The sequence below is a fragment of the Fringilla coelebs genome, assembly GCF_963513975.1.
Source record: "Fringilla coelebs genome assembly, chromosome: 3".
Taxonomy (NCBI): Eukaryota; Metazoa; Chordata; class Aves; order Passeriformes; family Fringillidae; genus Fringilla; species Fringilla coelebs.
Window position 1 is genome coordinate 57,444,870 of NC_140030.1, and position 20,200 is coordinate 57,465,069.

At 38.5% G+C, this 20,200-nt stretch overlaps 1 protein-coding gene across 2 annotated transcripts in view; it reads right to left on the minus strand.

Annotated features, from left to right (window-relative positions):
- HBS1L (HBS1 like translational GTPase) overlaps positions 1–7,329 on the minus strand; it is a 59,288-nt gene extending 51,959 nt beyond the window's left edge. For both annotated transcript variants that reach the window (XM_084203169.1, XM_084203170.1), the window contains exons 1-4: positions 7,189–7,329; positions 4,559–4,624; positions 2,650–2,787; positions 313–507 (exon numbers count right to left, since the gene is read on the minus strand). In XM_084203169.1, the coding sequence (XP_084059295.1) occupies positions 313–507; positions 2,650–2,787; positions 4,559–4,624; positions 7,189–7,231 (442 nt within the window). In that variant the 5' untranslated portion in view covers positions 7,232–7,329. The remainder of the gene's footprint in view (positions 1–312; positions 508–2,649; positions 2,788–4,558; positions 4,625–7,188) is intronic.
- Positions 7,330–20,200: the final 12,871 nt, after the last annotated feature.

Genomic DNA, 20,200 nt, shown 5'->3' on the forward strand with positions numbered 1-20,200 from the left:
AAATTTAAAGATGCTTTCCAAACTTAAAGACATGCATTAATTCAGTTAAGTCATATATTATAAATGAGAAATCTATCATGAACTGCAGATGGTCGCAGTCTGAATTTAAACTGACACTGAGGTGTTATTTTGACTTCTCGCTCAAGAAAAGCTCTTTCCTTGAAATGTTTTAGAACACACATATAGTAAGTCAGTCTTCTTTCATTTTCCAAGAAATGACTATTGCAATAATAAGTGTCTTCACAGTTTGTAAAGCCCAAATTAAACTGTAGATAGAAATGAATCACCTTGAATGTAAGCAATTAAATATACCTTTTGTAGTCTTTGCTAAAATCACAGCATCCTTATTCTTGGTCTTCACATTTTGCTTACTGCCTTGTGAAAGCACAAGATCCAAAGCCTTTTGTACATCAAATTTAGTATCCAGTACTGCTTGCACCATTGTTTGTTCTGGTATGGACTCTGCCAAAACTTCTCTCATTTGATCAAGGCATGAATTAAGACGGGCTGAAAGAAACACATGACTGTTATAAGCTGCCCAAAAATATGTCTTCAATGGCCTAACCACTAGCACCACACCTCTGATTAGCAAACAGAAGGAAAAATGTTACAATAAGGATTAAAGCCTTTAGAAATTAATTTCAATCTCATATACTGCCCTCATAGACTTTGTTCCCACACCCTGCAGAATCTTTGACCTACTTCAGATATTGTAATAAAGAACATATTAGTGACTATAATATTAATCTAGGAAGTCTCAGTACTGAAATATGTTAATGTTGAAAATAACTATCTTCACTGCAGGGAAGAAATACAAGTAATCACCTTAAAATTATCCAAAGCAATACAGTAAGTTAACATAAAATCCCATTGAACAGCACATTTTAAGTGTTTACAGATGCTACAATTAACACCTGAAGTAAAACAGCATTTTCAGGGTCCTCAGGCCTTAACAACTGAAAACCTGGATCAACACACCAGGTTTCAAACTACCTGTAATCTTTACCTTTTCTGAAACTGTAATATATTTTTGGCTGATAAAATCAATTTTCTTTGGAGTATATTTCTGCAACTACTATAAGCCTTTACTAAGATACTTGCTGCACAACAAGAGACTGAAAATTTACCAGATTGCCACTCACTGGAAGCCCTACAAACACTAAAGAGCAGAATAAAATCTTCCTAAAATCCTGGTTTCTGCCAGTTCAGATTTTAGAAAACAGGAACTGAAGAACAGGAAGACTGCCACATAATTTTATTTGAACACTTCCTGGAAGATGTTTAAAGAAGTCTGGGAATTCAACACTACAGAATTCCTACCTCCATGAGGTTACTTATATTATCACCCTTTACCTGTAATTCAAATAGCAAGTGAATCTTCCCCAGACATTTGCCCTGCAAAACAAATGTGGGTAGAGCCCTGCACTATGTGCTGGTTGTCATTTTACTATCTAATACCCAACAAGAACAACCTTATGAAACTCTCTGCAACCACCCTGGCTACATCAATAATTTTGTATTAATAGCCAACACTACATACTGCATCAAACATAACAGGTCTTGTGAGACCACTGCTGTTTTCACAGTAGAAGTGATATTTTGAGGTTTCATTTCCCTCTTTAGTCCAAAATGTTACTTTCCTTCTTGCTCCAATACCAGGTCTTAACTGATTAAGTCTGTCAAAAGCATTGTGCAAAGCCAGAAGACTGCATTGTCTAGAACACATGTACCATTATATTGACTCATCCTTTCAAATTGCCCTCCACAGCTTTATTCCCTGCTGTAAAAACATGTATATTATTCCCCAATGTATCATATTTAACCATATCTCTAAGCATTAACATACCTTCTACCAATTTAATTGACATAGAATCCAAATTCTTTCTAATTTACTGTTCTGAATTTTCTGCAACTTTTTTAAGAACCAAATTTCAACACACTTTAGTCTGATCTTTTCAGCATTTAAAAAATAACCCAGATCATTTCCAAAACATTAAAAACTGTATTAACTATTAATACTTAGGAAAGAGACTTGTGAATCTTTTTCACAAAGCAAGTAATTAGGCAATTAAGCAGCAAGTCTAAAAAATAAAAGCAAGCATTTTCCCCCCAACCACTCAGTTCAGAACTCAGCTTGTAACATGGAATTGATGGCTGCAAGAATGAATGGAAACAAAAGTCTTACGAACTCAAAAGGTAAGAGTAAGAAAAGATTGTACAGAATATTGGCTATTCTTTCAAGGAAATGAGAGACTTTGAAAACCCCTTAAATACTGCTAATTGCTATAATTTGGAATGCAAAGCAAAAAGAAATCATTCTAATACTAATACTCAGTTTATAATATTCAAGAGTCGAGATTTGAGCTGTCAGTACAGCTGTTCTAATGCCTCCACTTCACATAAAATCTCATTATTTCTAGTAAGAAACTAAGAATACATTTCTAGGTATGCAACTAAGTTACAAGTAGTACACAAAAGGTAGGTATGAACTTGAAGAATGACTATTGAAGGTAGCTCCCTGAAGGGTATTGTTTTATAACAAGATTCCAAAATTGTGAGCAACGTCACTCAAGTAAGAAACATTAAGACTATTCTAGTAAATCTTTATTCATGTAAGAGATTATTCTGATAGTTGTTTTCTATAATTACCTCTATCAACTTCAGTCAACTGATGAGTTGGTGTAAAACAATCAGCAGCAGCATCAGTACCTTCACAGCCATATTCTTCTTCTAATGGCTCAGCAAATGTGACTGGTTTGTCTCGTCTGGAGTAAATAAACTGAGCTGCTGCATTAGGTAAAAACAAAGTATTAAAAAGAAGTCAATTTTTTCCCTCCTTTAAAGGCAAAACATAACTAAAGGTAAAATAAGTTAGGATGATGAACTGTTGCCGTGGTTTCAAGGGGGTGGTGAGACACTACTGTGTAATAACTAGTAACTGAGGACTGCACAGAGCATACAACAGCTCATGCTAGAATATAAACAAGTTGCCATCACAGCGAAACTACAGGCTGGGCAATATCCTTGTACGAATGGAATGCAGTAATTGTGCAAAGTTCAGCATTACAAAAAAGATTATACTCCAGGTTTGAGAAACAGTATTTTCTGTACAAATCTATGGCCTAATGTCTTCAGAACCTTACACCATTTTTGAATTTGAATTTTCAACCATTTTCAGTTTGAATTTTAAAAAGTTAGCATGAAATTAGCATGGCTTTTAAAGTATGTGACTGTTAAATTACTGATAAGAATTTAATGGAGTCGAACACATCCTTTCTTTCTTGGAATTCCATTAGAAATACAGCACAAGAGTAAAAACGCATATTCACACAAAACTTTAAATAAGTGCATGGTTTCACTCTGATATACAGCTAAAACTCCTTGCTGAACAAGAGCCCCAGTCATTATAATCGCTCAGAAATGTGCAAAGCATAATGTAAACAAATCACCTTAAGCCATGTAATATTCTCCCCAGCTCTGAAGTCCATACAGAAAGCAGGTGTATATCCAGAAGTAGCAACTCCTAGAAACTGTTTCCCAAATGCATACACACCACTTCATATTCAATCCCCGTAACTGAAGCAACTATTAAGACTGTTATACCATCTACACCAGATTAGTTTATAATTGAAGCTTCCACACAAAGAGTTCTTAGGAAAATTACTGTGCACAGTCAGGAATTGATTCTGCCATTTATCAGTCTATACTTGAGCAAAAGGCACACATTGTACATTTTCATCACTGAAATCAACAGCATGGGAGAGCACCAGAATTTTAAAGACTTAATTATCTCAAGTTCCTGTGGCCAGAGATCACATGCTACGTCACAGTCACAGTGGATTAGATCCAAATCAGTTACCTGCAGTAGCACAGCTTCACGTCAACGCCAGCTGTACTATTTCCAGAGCCCATTCAGCTCCAGAAACACTGCCACCAAATCTGGGGAATCCCTTAAACTGATAATCTTGTCAGAGACTTGACTGGAGAACACAATGGTTCTACAGCCAGGCTGAATTCAGCTGGGCTGAGCCACTCCAATTATGCCTTACCTGGGCACACAGCCATTGCTGCTTTTGAGCCTACTGAGCCTACTTTGCAACACTGCAAATGCTGGAAGGCTGATTAGCTCCACGTGATCTTGCATGAGAGGACCAGCACTGCAACCCACAATGAGACTCCCTGCCCACATTTACTCAAAGGTGCGTAGAAGACATCAACTACACAATAAAAATTGTTAAGCCCAGGTAAATCCTACTAACCACAGGAAAAGACACCAAATGTTTCAAGATGATCAACACATTCCCAGAGAGCACATTTTTACATTGACAAGTACATTCCAACCATCTAGGATAATATACATGTAGGACTCAAGATGTGGGCAGCTGTCTAATGGGACTTTCAAACATCCAATGCCTAACACTACATAACTGACTGCAGCAGGATTATGGCCACTAGGCACGTTTCAAAAGTGTCACTAGCTTTTAAAATTGGTTTTTATTTAGAAATAAATATCAGAACAGGTATCAATGAACGATACTTGATAATTATTTGAACTAACCTGTTGAAGGAGAAATGCAATAATCATCTTCTACTGATTGGCCATACACATCATCATCTTCAAAATCTATGAAGCAAAAACAGCAAGATTAATCTGCACAAATTCTAAATAATATTGTAATTCAAAGCATACATTTTGCACAAGGTTTTAAGAAATAATGCATTTCCTGTATTCCAGAAGTACAGTGAGGTTCTGTTTATTTATCTAAGCAAGAAATAACCTTCCAAGTTCCAATAACAGAATTTTCTTACAATAATACAATTTAACATTTAATAGTCTATTCATTAGGCTGAAAATTCCCCAAGAGCTACCATACTTCACACCTCCTCCTTCAGCATCTCCTTGGCCCTCACAGACTAAATCTAACTTTCTACATTCCACAAATCTTTACCCATGGCATTTCTCTTGATATTTTTGCTTGACCTCTCAGTCCTCACCCCAGACACACAGTTCAATTACAATTTCTACTCCAACAACTCAGGATTAGCATTTCTACTCACTCCTATGCATTTCTCACCTTTCTTCTCCATTTTATGCTCACACCCATCCACCTTTCAAATGAAGTACAGCAAGGCAAAAAAATCAATTCACAATTCCCTTTGAAGATGCAAAATTGTTTCAGGTAAAAAGCAAGTATCTTATACAGTTACTTAAAGATAAAAAAAAATTCTTTCTTCAGAAAAAAAAGGCACCAAGAAATAGAAAGAGTAAGTTATGCGCCTTTCTCTCCAAAAACGAATCCTAGTATTATGCCAATCCTAAAAAAAAGTGTAATTTTCACTAAGTAATAATGAAATACATTAAAAAAGTAACAATCTATTATTAAAGACACTACTGCACTTGGCAGTTTCATTATTAACATCTATTCTTTATTGCTGTAAAAGACAGACCACAGAATGCACTGACCATAAAAATTAGTATTTAACAATTACATAAAACAGAGTAGAAACTACTGAAGCAGTATTGTCAGGATATTTGCAGATGGAATATCACATTTGGTTATGATCACAATATCTCAGAAAGGAGAGGGGGAAAAATGGAACATGGTCAAATAAAGACCAGAAGACCTAAGGCCTCACAAGTCTTCCTATGAAAAGAAACCAAAAAGTACTAAGCTAAATATTTAGCTTAGAAATGCAACTCAGGCATTACAGAACCACATACAGCATAAAATAACCATACTGCACTTAATAGAGAAGAAGACACAAAGCCTATTTCATTTGGGCCATAAATGATTGTGTGTGACTACAGAAGAAACATATGGTACAAGGGTAAAGCCCTGACACATAACCTCACAGTCATGCTTTCAAATAGCAAAAAGCAACTTAATAGCTACAGCCAATTACCGTGTATCTCTCACTACCAGAGAGGCTGATGAGTGTATCAACACTGAAATTAACACCGGATTGCACACTCAACTTCTCAAAAGCCAGCGACTCAGCTGAAATCAACATTTCCACCCATCTGTGACAAAAAAATGGTCTCTAGAGGATGAAAAATCAAGCAGTAAAATTCCCAATCTAGTTCAGGATTTTGCCTATATTAGGTAAATTTACACTAGCAGAAAGGTGGGAACACACAGTCAGCACAGCTCACATGAACTTACAACTTCCAAGAAATTCCAATATCAGAGTGCAAAACCCAATTTGTACTACTATAATACATAAAAACCGTGTAGTCTGTTCACTCAACAGAAGACCAGGGGCAGGCTGAAGCATTTCTTGCATTTTTTTAAATAATCTGACAAAGTGAAGCAATAAAATTGCTGCTCTCTCACAAAAGGGCTCTTTAAAATATTGGTACAAACGGAAGTGTGTCCATTTCTCCACAGGCCAAGCCAACAAAAATAAAGACTTTCAGGGAAAAAAAACCCTTTGTAATTTACAGTTTGTGTAAGTTAATGGGGCCAGGGCACAAAGAAAGCTGCAGTACTGCAGGTACAAGCCAAGTTCTTACGGAAGAACTCCTTCATTCCATGCAAGAAGCATAAGTAAAATAAGACAGGTTCCTGAAAAAGAGATTATTCCCTAAACGCACAACTCCATCTTTAAGAATTACATTTCTTCCTCAAGTAACAGCTGTTAACTCCTATCTATTAAGTCTGGCCGTGAATACAAATTTTTAAGTTTTTCAAGAGTCAAGATGGATGGATTCAACCATACTGAGGCTTTTTTCAAGTCAGTGCCGCTACTAAAAAGCGAAGTCAATGTGGGCAGCTCAATGCAACGCAGCTGAGGCTTGGACCACGTACCAAGGCCACTTTCTCCCCGTGCGGAAGCTCCCGGGAGCCCCCGGCAGCAGGAGGAGGCCCTGGATGGCACAGCGGCCACGTGTGCCCGACCCTCCCCACTCGGGCGGGAAACGGGCCGGGAACGGGGCGGGGAGAGGCCTCGCCCGGAGCCCCGTCCAACCCCCGCCGAGGGGAGGTGAGGGGGTGGCTTTTCCCCTCCCACCGCTCCTGACAGCCCCCCGGGCCCTCCCCTACGGCCGTGCGAGCCCCGCCACACCCTCCTACCCGCGGCCACCGGCCGGCCGCTAGCAGGGGCACGGGCCGGGGGAGCGCGGAGGGACCGGCAGCTGCGGCGGGCTCCGCAGCTCTGCCACCACCGCCTGCTCGCCATAACCGCTACCTTCGTCGTAGTTATATCCTCGGACGTTCCTGTGCCGGGACATGACGGCGACAGCGGCGGCGGCGGCGACGGCCTCGCTCGCCCGCCCGCGGTGACGCTGGTGTGACCGGCCTAGGTCGCCATGTTGAAGTACGGCGGCGCCTGGCGGAATCCCCTCTCGCGCAGGCGCGCAGGGCGCCGCTTCCGCCCTCGTGCGCTGCTGGGCATGCGCACGGCCCGTCCCGCCTGGCCGGGGTCGCGCGGGGCCGGGGGCGGCTCCCGGAGGCGCTCGCGCCCCGCCCTCGCGGGGGGCCCGGCTGAGGCGGCCCGGGGGCAGCGCCGGGCCCGGCCGGACAACAGCGAGGGGCGGCTGGGGGTGGCACTTGGGGCTGAGGTGGAGCGGCCGTGGTGGAGACCAGCCCGAGTTTGGTGTCCGTGATTTTGGAAGTCCCTTCCAGCCTGAATAAACTTTGCTGTGACTCTGCAGGGTCTAGCAGCATAGAGTCTGGCTGTAGTAGCTGTCTGTTTAGTAATGTGAGTTACAAGGAAAATCTAGATAGGAGATGCCCATTTTCTGTCAATGTTTGATTCGGTTTGATTCAAGACAAAAATGGGAAGTTTTACATGCACTCGTGTAAGCAAGTGTTTTAAAACACTTTTTTCCAAAATGTTTTCCAAAAACAGTTGCATCATTGATGAAAAGGGAGCATTCTGTATAGGCGTAAATTCACTAAAGGTAGGCTTATTTAAACACACTTGAAGCAAGTGTCTGTGATCTGTATAGCACCACCGGAGCAGGGTTTGAAAGGCTGTGAAATGAAGTACAAGGCCTTTCTCAGTTCTGGATCTGAAACAGCTCCAGGTGACCTGGCTCTGTGGTGACGAGCAGCCATTACAACCCCGGGACTGACTCGTGGCCAGGCTTAAATGAGCTGCTGTGGGTAAATGCTGTGGGTAATAATTAGCGTTGCTGTTGGCAGTGTTAAGAAGCAAATGTCAAAGCATTAGGCCCAGTGGAGCCTGGATCTGACTACATTGGCCCATTACTGTGACACTTCCTAATGCCGAGTTTCAGCCTGCAGGAGCAGACTGCCAAGGGTTTGGATAACCAAGGAGTGTCCCTACAGGTGCTTCTCTTGCTGGGGCAGACAGGGAAGGACAAGCAGACAAGACTTTAAGATGTGGTGAGAAAGGGAGGTGGGATAGAAATCCCAGTTCATGAGCTCCAGCTCTGACAGAATCTGTTTCTGTATCTGCCAGCCCAGTCATTTCTCAGATACCTGCATTCATCTGTGGGTTCGGGAGCTGCTGAGCAGATGACACCATTAATATTCCTGAAGTCAGGTGTCTTCATCTTTAAGACCTTCAATAATTTATTTACCATCTTTTCATCCAGTCTTGATAATACCAGAAATCGAGTCCCCCTCCAGCCACCTACATGCTCCAGATGTCTTCTGACACCCCAGCACACAGCCACACATCCCTACAATACACATGCCCTGCCTCTGTACCTGCCACCTAACTGTTGTCTTGTCCTTGCCCACATGCCAAAATTGTCATTATCTGCCACTCCACATCCCTCCTGGTCACTGCCAGGCAGGGAGTATTAACCATAAGCCAAAAGTTTGTGTTCATATACAAATGGTATGCAAAGTTGCAGATTGTTTCCTTATATTATTTGCATATTTCTAACTAATTTCTACAGAGAAGCACATGTGGCTGAACAGGCTTAGGCTCTATACAATGACTTCGGTATGGTGCTAGGATTAAAAAAGAATTGGAAACAAAGATTTCTGGTTAATACTGGTGTCCTGTTGGTCTTTAGTGTCCCAAATGTTCTCTGCAGCAGAAGTTTCACAATAGTTGTGCTAATCCTTATCTGTCCCAATTTCTTGACATGAGTGAAAGACACAAAAGTGGAGACTTGCTATAATTCATTATTACTACAGCCAGGGTAGCACATTTCTAAATTCAAAACCTGATTCCAGCATCTGCTTTCTGAGCCTTCAGTGAAGTAACTTGAGACACTAAATCACTACAACTATAGAGCATCCTGCCAGTCTGCCTCCAACAGCTTTACTTTGGAAAGGACACACTTTCCAGCCTCTGAAATTACTTCAATCCCATTCTTCAAATGTTATAAAGTCCAGTAAATATTAATCATGTACATTTAGCTTTTTTTTTTTCTTGCAGGTAGTGACAGTTCTCGTTTCTCACACCCGAATATTGTGTTGTAAAGATATTTCTTTTATCCTTCTTATTGATGCATTTTACATAAATCACCAGCTGCTTATCACATAATAAAATTTTCATGTTTGAATTTTTTTCATTACCTCTCTTGATTTTCAGTGACTGTGACCTCTACAGATATAATGTTCATTTCATTTGCTTGATACAATGTATCATTGTTTTCAAGATTTCAAAATTAGTTCAAATCAGGGAAATAAATAACAGTTGTAAAAATATAAAGGTGAATATAAGGGTAAGCCAAGTGGAGAAGATTATATACTTTGTAGTCTTTCCATGGGATTAACAGTGAACTTGAAAGGTTGCTATCTTTCTTCATTTAAAGTGTAATAGGTTATATCATACAAGACATAAGTAAAAAAGAACACAAAAATAACAATTTCTTACAGGAGCACAATTATTTCATATTATTATTTCATACATAGTATCTTCAAAGAGTCATAAATACACTGTGATTATTCCTTGCCTTTTCTTAATTCTGAGACAGATGTAAATGTTTTAGGGAAAGATATTCAAGAAATAATAAGCTTTAGTCCTCAAGCCCTAGCTATACCTCAGTTAGTGCTACTTGTGCGTGAATGCAGGGTTCATGAAAAGTATTCATCTGATAGCAAAGCAGTCTTCTATAACTAAACATTATTCCTTCAGCTGCAATTAAAGCAGCATCAGAGAACTTCGTCAGTCTGGCTCCACCAGCTCTGACTGAGGAATGACTAACCAGGTCACTTCTGGCATTCATTTCCTTCCTGCCCACTGAGATTATATATTACTTTAAGGTGTGTGCCTTAAGAAGTGAACTAAGATCACTGGTCTCAATCCAGGTGGCAGCATTTCTGGTTATTCTCTTTTCTTCAGCAATCTGCTGGGCAGATTGCTCCCACCCCCAGCACTATGAATTTTTTTTTTTTTGTAACTGTAAGAATCAGTTAAGAAAATACTTAATAATTTCATTTTAGCTAAGTAGAAAGTCTTTCATATGATGTTATTTCTTCTTAAAGTGAAGCCAAGCTTTTTAGTAGTTTAGTAGTCTTAGTTACAAAATATTCAGTCTATTTCAATATTGTATTGTCCTTTTAAACCAAAGTCAAGCAAGGCCCGGTCTAGGAAAAAACCAGCATAATTCCAGATGTTTTACCACACTACCAGGTGTGGCTGTTAAGTTCTAAAACATAGATTATCAAGGTCAGTAAACACATTTCCAGCTGCTAAATTATCTGACTAGCTCAAAAGAACTGCAGCCAGTAAATACATATCTGGTTTTGTCTAAAATGATGCCATGTAGTCAGAAGCTGATTTAAAAGTTAGAAAAGAAGGAGTATTAATAAATTATCATTTTGTACATATGGTAAATAGCAAGTGTCTCCTATTTTCCACAGTATGAATGAGCTTGTTAAATATATTTATTATTTCTTTGAGAATGGATCAGTGCAGAACAACAAGTTTCACTTATGAGTGATTTATGTTAAGTCAAGACCTTACACAGTTTCAACAGGATCTATTAACAGCTAAGTTAGATGGCAGCTGATGGCAAACAGTAATGCAATTCAGTCTGTAAAAGTGACCTATTTGTATAGTTTAATATAGAATCATTAAAACTTGAAAAGACCTTTAAGATTATTGAGTCCAATCCAGCCATAAGCCTAACACTGCCAAGTCGACCGCATTTGTGTTCCTCATAAGTATGTAAACTTCCTGTTACAATAAGGAATAAAATATTTCAGTGGCTTTAGGTGCATCTGTACTTTCTGTAACACTTTGGTTGCAATCCCAAATTCCCCTGTCACCCTGCTGCCTCCCTGCTGGCTCTCAGACTGCTTCTCATCTGCAGTGACCCAAATATTGGCCCAGAAAGGGAAGTTTAGTCTCTGTAAGGAGGGGAACTGCCTTGAACCACACAGCTGGGACAGGAATTCAAATTCAAGCACGGTTGCCAAGAGCATGGTAGCTAAAGCCACTGTGAAGAACTCAATGAAAACCTATTATCTATTGGTTTTACCCTTGAATAAAAACAATGTTTTATTACAACAAAATGGCATTCACAGTTGGTCTGTGAAGTTTATTCTTGGTACAGAGAGAGATAAGCGATGAAAATCATCAGGGGTATGGGAAATATCTTATATGAAGAAAGATAAAAAGGATTAAGAGTTTGTCTTACAGAGAAGATATATAAAATGGAACATGACCAAAGTTTATAGGAGGAGTGGCTCAGAAATAACCATTGGGGTTTTTTTCTCATAGTAACAGCTTTTCTCAATTTCCTTGAAACTGAAAAAAGGCAAATTTTAAACTGATAAAAGTAGACAATTTTCATTCAGCACAGAATAAGACTACAAAGTTCTTGAGCAAGATGAATGATCATGGTTAAAAAATTGGCAAGATTCAAACAGTTTACATCCTTATGTAGATGACAAGAATACTTAAACATGATCACAGTAAATATTTAAAGTCTATATAAAATTCTGCAAGGTATGAAAATGTTCATGTTAGAGAATCCATCTGCTTTTCTTGTTACAAGTGATTGAAAGGATAAACTAAGGGAACTACAGACCTAAGGAAGAGACAAAACAGAAGGCTGTCATTATGACTTAGTAGTATATGATGCACGTGTCCACACTAATGCAATTTATAAGGACACATACATATATTTGTAGTGCATATAGGCAGCATTCTGTTGTGTGTGATTATATACATCAATTTATCAAGCACTTATAAGAGTTTGTCATGGATCCTGGCTACCACCATAAACTGTGACTTCATCAATTTGTCAGTAATGATTGGACATAGGGATGCAATCAAGCTTTCAGTAACAGCAGTGAGACCTTTTTCTACTACATCTGTAGGAAAAATCACTAAAGTGAACTTAGACCCTAGAAAATGTCTTTTGAGAGGAATTAGACAAGTCTGCAAATCAAAGCAGGGTAAATACAGTTTGAGAAATCCATAGCTTTCCTGTATAGAGTAATTCATGACACAAATCTGACTGGGACATTCCACTACTGATCTCTTCTTATAGACTTTAAATAAAAAACAAATGTTGACACATGTATGCTTCTGGGAGGCACAGTAATACTTAGTTTGTTGGGGAGACAGCTTGTAAAGTCTAAGAATTATGTTAGAATTACTGATTTTGTTTTCTGTGTTCTGCACTTCTACATTTTTGGGACCTGCCTTTGACAAACCCAGCTATATATTTTGGGCCACTGAGTCAGGGAAAACCCCTGTACTTGCCTCTCTCAGAAATCCACTACCTCCATGGTTATTCTGAGTCACATTTCTTCCCACATGAGACTCAGTATTGAATCTGTAAAACTGGGATGCATCGAGTTGAAGAGCTTTATGTGGTGTTATTAAGTGTGTCAGGGAGCATAAGTTGATGAATAAGAAACGTGGCTTCATTCAGACTGATACTATATGTCAGTCTTTGACTAAAGTCTTTTGTTTCCTGTCCCCCCAAAAATTTCACTTTCAAAGGATTATTCTCCAAGAAATTATCAAGTCTGTCTTTATCTCTCAAATGATTCTCATGTACTGCACACTGAAGAATCCCATAGAAGGTATTGCTAATACATCCTGCAATCACAGGATATAATGCACTTCAGATGCTCTTTTATTTTGCCTTTTTTTTGCTTTGTCATCATATTTGATGAGTCCTAGAGTCAAATGCAGTCCTGCAGCACAAAGCAGTGACTCTAGCAGAAATCTTGCACAACAATATCCTTTTAGTTCAATTTTTTCTTATCTGATAACCAGAACTACTTGACAAGATGCTCATTTACTATCTAGTTTGTTTCACATGTTTAAAGTATAAAAGTCTATCATTTGCTATTAGAACAATGTCCTATCTTCCAGGAGCTAATCTTTAATGGCAGATGCCCTGTCTTAAATGTATAAATCTATTAGAAAACCGATCTGATAAAAGTTTATGCCTGCAAAATGATGATTCACTTATATCAATGTACTTGTCACTCAGACCTTAAAAAAAAAAAGCATAATACCACAGAATTGGGTGGGTGCTTAAAATATGCAAGACCTCGATAATAGGAAAACATTAGCCACAAAGTGTAAAGGAGAAACACCAATTAAAAAATAAAATTACCAGTGCAAAGTTTCCAAGTTTGTACACCACCTATTATGAACAGCAGCATGTAAGCTTTTGGTCTTAGGGTGCTGCAGCAGCTACCTCGTGGGTTACAGCATGATGTCATTTTAACTGGAGATATCTTACTCATCTCCCCAATTTTCATATCTGTGCTTTATAAAGGAAACATGGCTTAGGCCTTATGAATCAATATTTTAATACTGTTGTCCAAAGCTGAACTGATGTGGCTGCTCTAATTAAATATCACGCTACCTCCAAAAAAACTCATCAGAAAAGAATATTATCTCACTTTCTAAGCTGTCTCTGAAGACAGGCTAATTATATAAATACTTGCTTAGTGTGCTTAAAATTATAATTGTTTTATGTGATTTTGTTGCTGATTGCAGATGTGGTGAACTTCATCTTTGTGTTCAAATCCATGTGTGTTTTATGTTTGTATCCATTGAATGAATTCCGTGAAAGACACAACAGCATTGCAGTGTAAGCCAAATTCAGTTATCATTAATTTTTTTTTTCCCCAAACCATGCAAGGACACAATGGTTCTTTCTGTCTCTCTGCTATGGATAAAATATTTTTCCACAATACTTCATACTGGCACCTCGCACCAATCATTCCTGCAGACAGTACCTGTCTAACGCCAGAGGCTAATGCCTCTTACAATATCAGCTGCATCATCTTGGAATGGAGGAGATCCCTGTAGCAACAGAGTCTCTCATGGAAATAAAGCTGAAACTTAATTTCCCTTCTATGTTAGTAATTTTTGTGGAGGCTTTGGGGGTTGAGGAGTTTGCAAACTTTTATAGAAGCAAAGTTTATGAAAAAACCAAATTTCATATATTTAATCATCATAAATTCAGTAGCAAGGTGCAAGAGGGAGACTCAAATTAGTGCTTCCTCAGATGAAAAAACATGTTAAAGAGTGAATGTTACATGCTCTGTGTGTACACAGAGTTTCACATTAGTCACAGTGTGGGCCCAGTGATGGGTCAGAGATATAGAGACAGTTCTGGTTACAGCTGTAAAGATTAGTTAGGGGACAACAGATACAGTGCAAAAGAATCCATGTTTCATCCCTTCACTGCTTGTGGAACAGCTCTTTTATTTGACATAAACTATTCCTGCAGTCTGAAGTATTTAATAGGAATCATCAAAGGCTATCCACATTGCGTCAATTGATGGTAGGATATTCAGAACTTACTGAACTTCTTCTATTCAGTGCTTAATAATTGACACTCTGCAGGATTTAGAGTGAATTAATTAAGTCACTATCATCTACTTTGCAAGGTACAAAAGTGTATTAAGTGAAATGTAATCAAGAATAGATTTTAATCCTGTAGCAATAAATTTAGTAACAAAATGTCTACTTGCCACCCAAAACCCTTATTTTGGTTTAGATAGAAGGATTAGATAGAAGGATTAGATAGATGCATCAGTAATTTGCTGGGTTTCAAAAATTCGAGGTTATAATTTACAGCTATGAAGCAATGCCAGCCCTCTGTATTGGTCACATAATTCTGTTAAAGGAAAGTTTAGAATGATTGGAAATGTTATTATCAAGATGAGTAAGGGCATCCTTTTGCGATAGTAACAGAAAAATATTCCTACTTCAGTTCATCTGTGGTCATGAGGAAATCCACATTTCATTCCCAATAAAAGCTACAGCAGAATGCTACTAATACTGTCTAACTACAAGAAACTGGTCATCTTTTTATAAAAAATTCATTTGGGGCCTGGTCCAAACCTTCAGGAGGTTAATAGAGATAATTGGATTTGCTTTCATGAATCAAATTGACACTAACCAGGCCAACAAAATATACAAATAACAGAATTTTGGTAGAACAAAAGCATGAAATTTTACATTGGGTGTAAATTGTATTGGACACCTGTTACTGCTAGAGAAGCCATGAGCTGAGCAACAAAAGATAATAATAGTAGGTATAACAAATTTCTTATCTATGTTCTCAGGCAGTGAGAAAATGTCAATGGATGTTATCTGTGGAAACACAAGATCGTATTTAAAAAAAAATATATAGCAAAGTATAGTATTTTAAAAAAGAAATATAGTGAAGAGGAGGCAAATAACCAAGAGCCCCTTTGAGCCTGAGGAGGTGGGAGATGAGCACTGGAACCAGCCAGTCCTGAGCCTTTATTTGACTAAAGGGGGAGGCATCAAGTGAGTTCTGCTAAGGACCAAGAAACTCAACTGCATCCATGAATTCCTGATTGTAGGGGCCTTAGTCAGGGGAAATATCTTGTGTTTTGCTGCTGGGTAGGGTTTGCATTTCAGGTAATGAGCTGTGCCCGAGGGAAGGACATTAAAGAGGCCTGGGCATGGTTCTGGGATTTTTTTCCTTGGCAAGTGAGGAAGCCTGCCAGTTAACAAAAATACAGGGACTTAGCAACTACTGTGTGCTTGTGTGAGCACTTCACTTTGCAATAAAGACATGACCATTTCCAGTGTTTTAAAGCAGACTTGACATATATTTGAATGCACATCAAGAAAACATATCATTTCTCAAAACAAACAGGAAAAAAAATCAATTGATTTGAAATTTTTAAGAAAACTTCTTGTTTGTTGAAAAGTCACTATTCTTTGACAAAAAAAAAAATGCTTGTCTCAGGCTGTAGGCTGTTTGAAGAAATGACTATCTGTATTTTTTCCTGTATTTTACCTTACTGAGAACAGCATGATTCTTCTCCAGAAATGACACACGAGCAACAGCAGTAAAACATTGGTATCTCAAAGATGAAAATAAACACACATGTATTAATGATCAGTCAAAACACTGTCAAGGTATTGCAAGTCCACTTGTAAGCCTTACAGCAGAGTTGCATTTGTACACGTTACATGACTTCTGTAAGCTCCTGAAATAAATTAATGTTGTCCAATGAGCATCATTGCTTTACTCTGCAGACAACTTTAATGTGATTACACATTAAGTTACAGGATTTAAAACTTTCACTTTATAATCTGTATACAACTACCATATCTTTAAAAAAATCTGTTCAGGTATAGACCCAGAGGAACTGATTTTTCTCTATTTTATGTCATGCTCTCATTCTGAAAAGAATCCTAAGCTATGTGTGAAATAGTAGAAAACTTACCAATGTAAATTAAAGAACCCATGGTTAGTCACACTGGTTCTGGGCTTCCAAGGCACAAAGTGATCTATTGAAATCTTGTTGAGATGTTTTTCTATTGTAAATAGCCAGGGAGAAATCAATCAATTGAGAATGGAGGACAAAGATATAGCCAAATAGACAAAAATATAATAAAGATATATATATGAAGAAAGGAAAATTATAATTGAGGAAAGTCAAAATGATTGCATTTAATTCTTTCAGCATGGGCAAAATACGTAAAACTAGGTCTACATTCAATTTTACCCAAACAGATTGCTAATTTTTATTCTATCCTGTCTCTCTGGAAGATAAATTTGTCTCTTATAGTACTTTGCACCCGCAACAAAAAGCAAAACACAGACTTTCAATACAGTTTAAATGTGATCTCTGCATCAGCAGTATTGAGGAAAAAGTTTTAGCTGGTGAAAAGGTGAACGTGTTGCTTTTATGTAAAAAGTTTTATTTCATAAGTATGCTCAAACAAACAATCTGTTCCAGTTATAAGCAGTGTGACTATTTATAGTCTGAGCCTCATACAGACATAACACACTTGTCTGTGAACAGTAAATACTTTGTGAGGGTTAGAAAGTGAAAAAAGAGCTGCTTGCAGGCACTGCCACATGGTGTACAGCATTTGCTGGGAACGACAATGCAACATCTGCAGATTCCCACAGGATGTGTAATTCTTGTTATTTCAGGGTCTTGTCCAATTTATTTGACATTATTGTGAGATTCACATAAAGATGAATTGATTTTGGTCCTTAGCTTGTCATGTAAAATACTGGCTAAATACAGAGTTTATGTTTGGATAAGTGAAATAAAACCTTCCTATTCCTGCACCCTGAATAAGCACTTTCACCTTGTTTAAGATCATTCCAAAAATAACAGGAAGCAGGCAGGTAATAGGTACTATCTGGCCTAGCATTGTAATTGCAGCCCCAGGCAAGAAGGGAATAATGGATTCTTCTATACACATTTTCTCCACAATCAGATCTTCAAGGAAAAGGGGCAATTGTAATAATAAAGAATCCAAATCTTTAAAAACCTTTTAAAAGCAAATTGATTAAATCATTACTTTAGAAAATCAATCATTTCTACCAGTTCTCTGCGGCACAGACATAGTTTCTTACTCTGTTTCTCTTCTTTACTTGAGGGATAAAGGTGTAATGAAGAACAAAGTATGGAGAAACTTGTACAACCACAGGTCAGCAGATGAGTGAAGAAAAGTAAGCTTGTGCTTAAAAATGTAGATCTCAGTTGCCAGAGTGTGCAAATGCTAGATTATAACTTCTCCTTATTAGGCTTTCTGATGGTAGGAGTTAGGGAAAGCATGAGCTGGGAAGGCATGAGCAGCAAGGGAAGCTGTACTGCCATGCTTATTCTGGGGATTGTGTTGTACATTAATCCATCCATCCATCCATCCATCCATCCATCCATCCATCCATCCATCCATCCATCCATCTATCCATCCTCTGTGTGTACAACCAGCTAAGGTACATTCCCATGTGTTGCAAAGCTCTTATATTAATGGTGTTTGTGACTTCAGCTGTCGATTTCCTGCTGTTTGTCAGTGACCTTGGCTTCACCCTTAACAACTGCAGTGAGCTCCAGTTCCATGGTACCTGTTTGTACTTCAGCAGCCTGTCATGAACTAAACTTAGCCCGGAAAAGCAAGTGAAGCCCACACTTAGCCTTTCAAGTGGCAGCGTGGTTGGAGACGGAACAACAATGTTGACATGACTCAGTGACAGGAGAGGCAGATGGAATCACGGGAAGAAGCAAGTGTGGCCTTCAGGGATCTGTTTGTCAGGGACACACACACACAAATGTGAGTGATCTGCAGGCAGCCGTGTAACACCATCACCTTAACGGTGCAATCGTGACTTAGGACAGTCCCTTCTGATAAAGAAATATAGCTAAGCCACCATCAGTATTTTTTTTTTTTAAAGCTATATGCAATATTTCTTTTTCATTGTTTGATTCATGGACATGAGAATTCACATGATGATATTTCTCAAAGAGTGCCCCCATTCATCAGTGTAAATTTTTTCTACTGAGCACAAAGTGGTTGGTTATGCAATATGAGTGTGACAATTACTGGGGGGATTTGTAAGCCCTCAACAATAAGGGCTCTATGCTCATCAAATACATGGCCTGCAGATGATCAGTGTCTATGTCTGAGCTCTCAGCTCACACTATCTTGCTAAACTTGTCTGGGCTGAGGAAACTTGTTTTTGCTCTTTCCTGTGGGCCTCCCACTAAGAAACAAAAATGAATTGACTTCAGTATTTCCATCTCTGCTCTCAAAATCCCACCTGGTTCCGAAAATCAAAATGTCTCCCCTTAAAAAATCCCAAAAGGAAATATTGATCTCTGCAAAGACAAGAAAACTTTTACAAGAAGGTGAATGAAACCTCTGGCCTGTGTGCAAAAGACAAGAAGTAATTACCAAAAAAAAATGTGATTTGTTTAACTAGAAATACTGCACTTCATTGTGCTTCTTTCAACAGCCAGAGAAGACTGTAAGGCTTTTCCTGGTATCAGCAGTGAGAGCTGGAAGACAATACTTTATGATCATTTATAACCCACACACAAGTTTCTGTTGATTTATAACTTAGTTCCAGCATTCAGTAATAATGGAACTAACTACCTTTGAGACGGGTTTCATCTTCACACAAATTATTTACCTGGTTTCTGTGCGAGTTAATTGTTCCTTTCTGACAAACATTCTTCTCTTTCTTTTCCAGGAATACAGATAATTTTAAAGATTATAAATCAAGGAGTGTCTAATGTTATCACATAACCTATATAAACTAGCTGAAGTTCTTATTTGAATTGATTCATGGCTTTTAGATGTACTGTTTTATCCTGATCTCTTGAGTAAATGCTTGAAAGACAGAAAAAGCCTGCAACGAACAGTCCCTGACCACTGTTCTGGCTCCCTTTCTATGGCAGGTCTTTTCGACTACATTTATAGGTAAACCAGACTTGAACCTCTGCATTGGCCTGGAAAACACATGACATGGCTTGAATCAAGATCCAAAAAATCCCCACCACCCCATCCCAACCAGATTTATTTTATCCAGAATTAATGACAAGGTTTGTATATCATGCTGTCCACTTAGTGATACCCATACATTTTCTGGGATAGTAGGGCTAGTTGCCAAGGATCAAAGTGTGCTAAAACTGTAGAAGTACCAGAAACTGCAGAAGGGTGCATGAGTGTGAGCTCTGACCTTGTTTGACTTGCATGTGTAAGAAAAACTCCATGACCTTTATCTAAGCTTGCAGCCACTCTCTTAGATTTCTTCATCTACAGTTTACTTCTCTGCCATTTGTGTAACACTCCCTGTCCACATACTCCACTCCTCCCATTTATTTGTCTTGACTACTGAGTCTCTAATAAACATAGCACATATACCATAGCCTCAGGATCTCAAAGATGTGTATTCTCACATTTTCAACCTGCATCCCAATTCTCGCATATTTTGTTTCCTGTTTAATCTCCCAAGTAAAATGGGGTGTGGTAGCTGTCCTTAAAAGCAGGCTAGCAACTAGCTAGG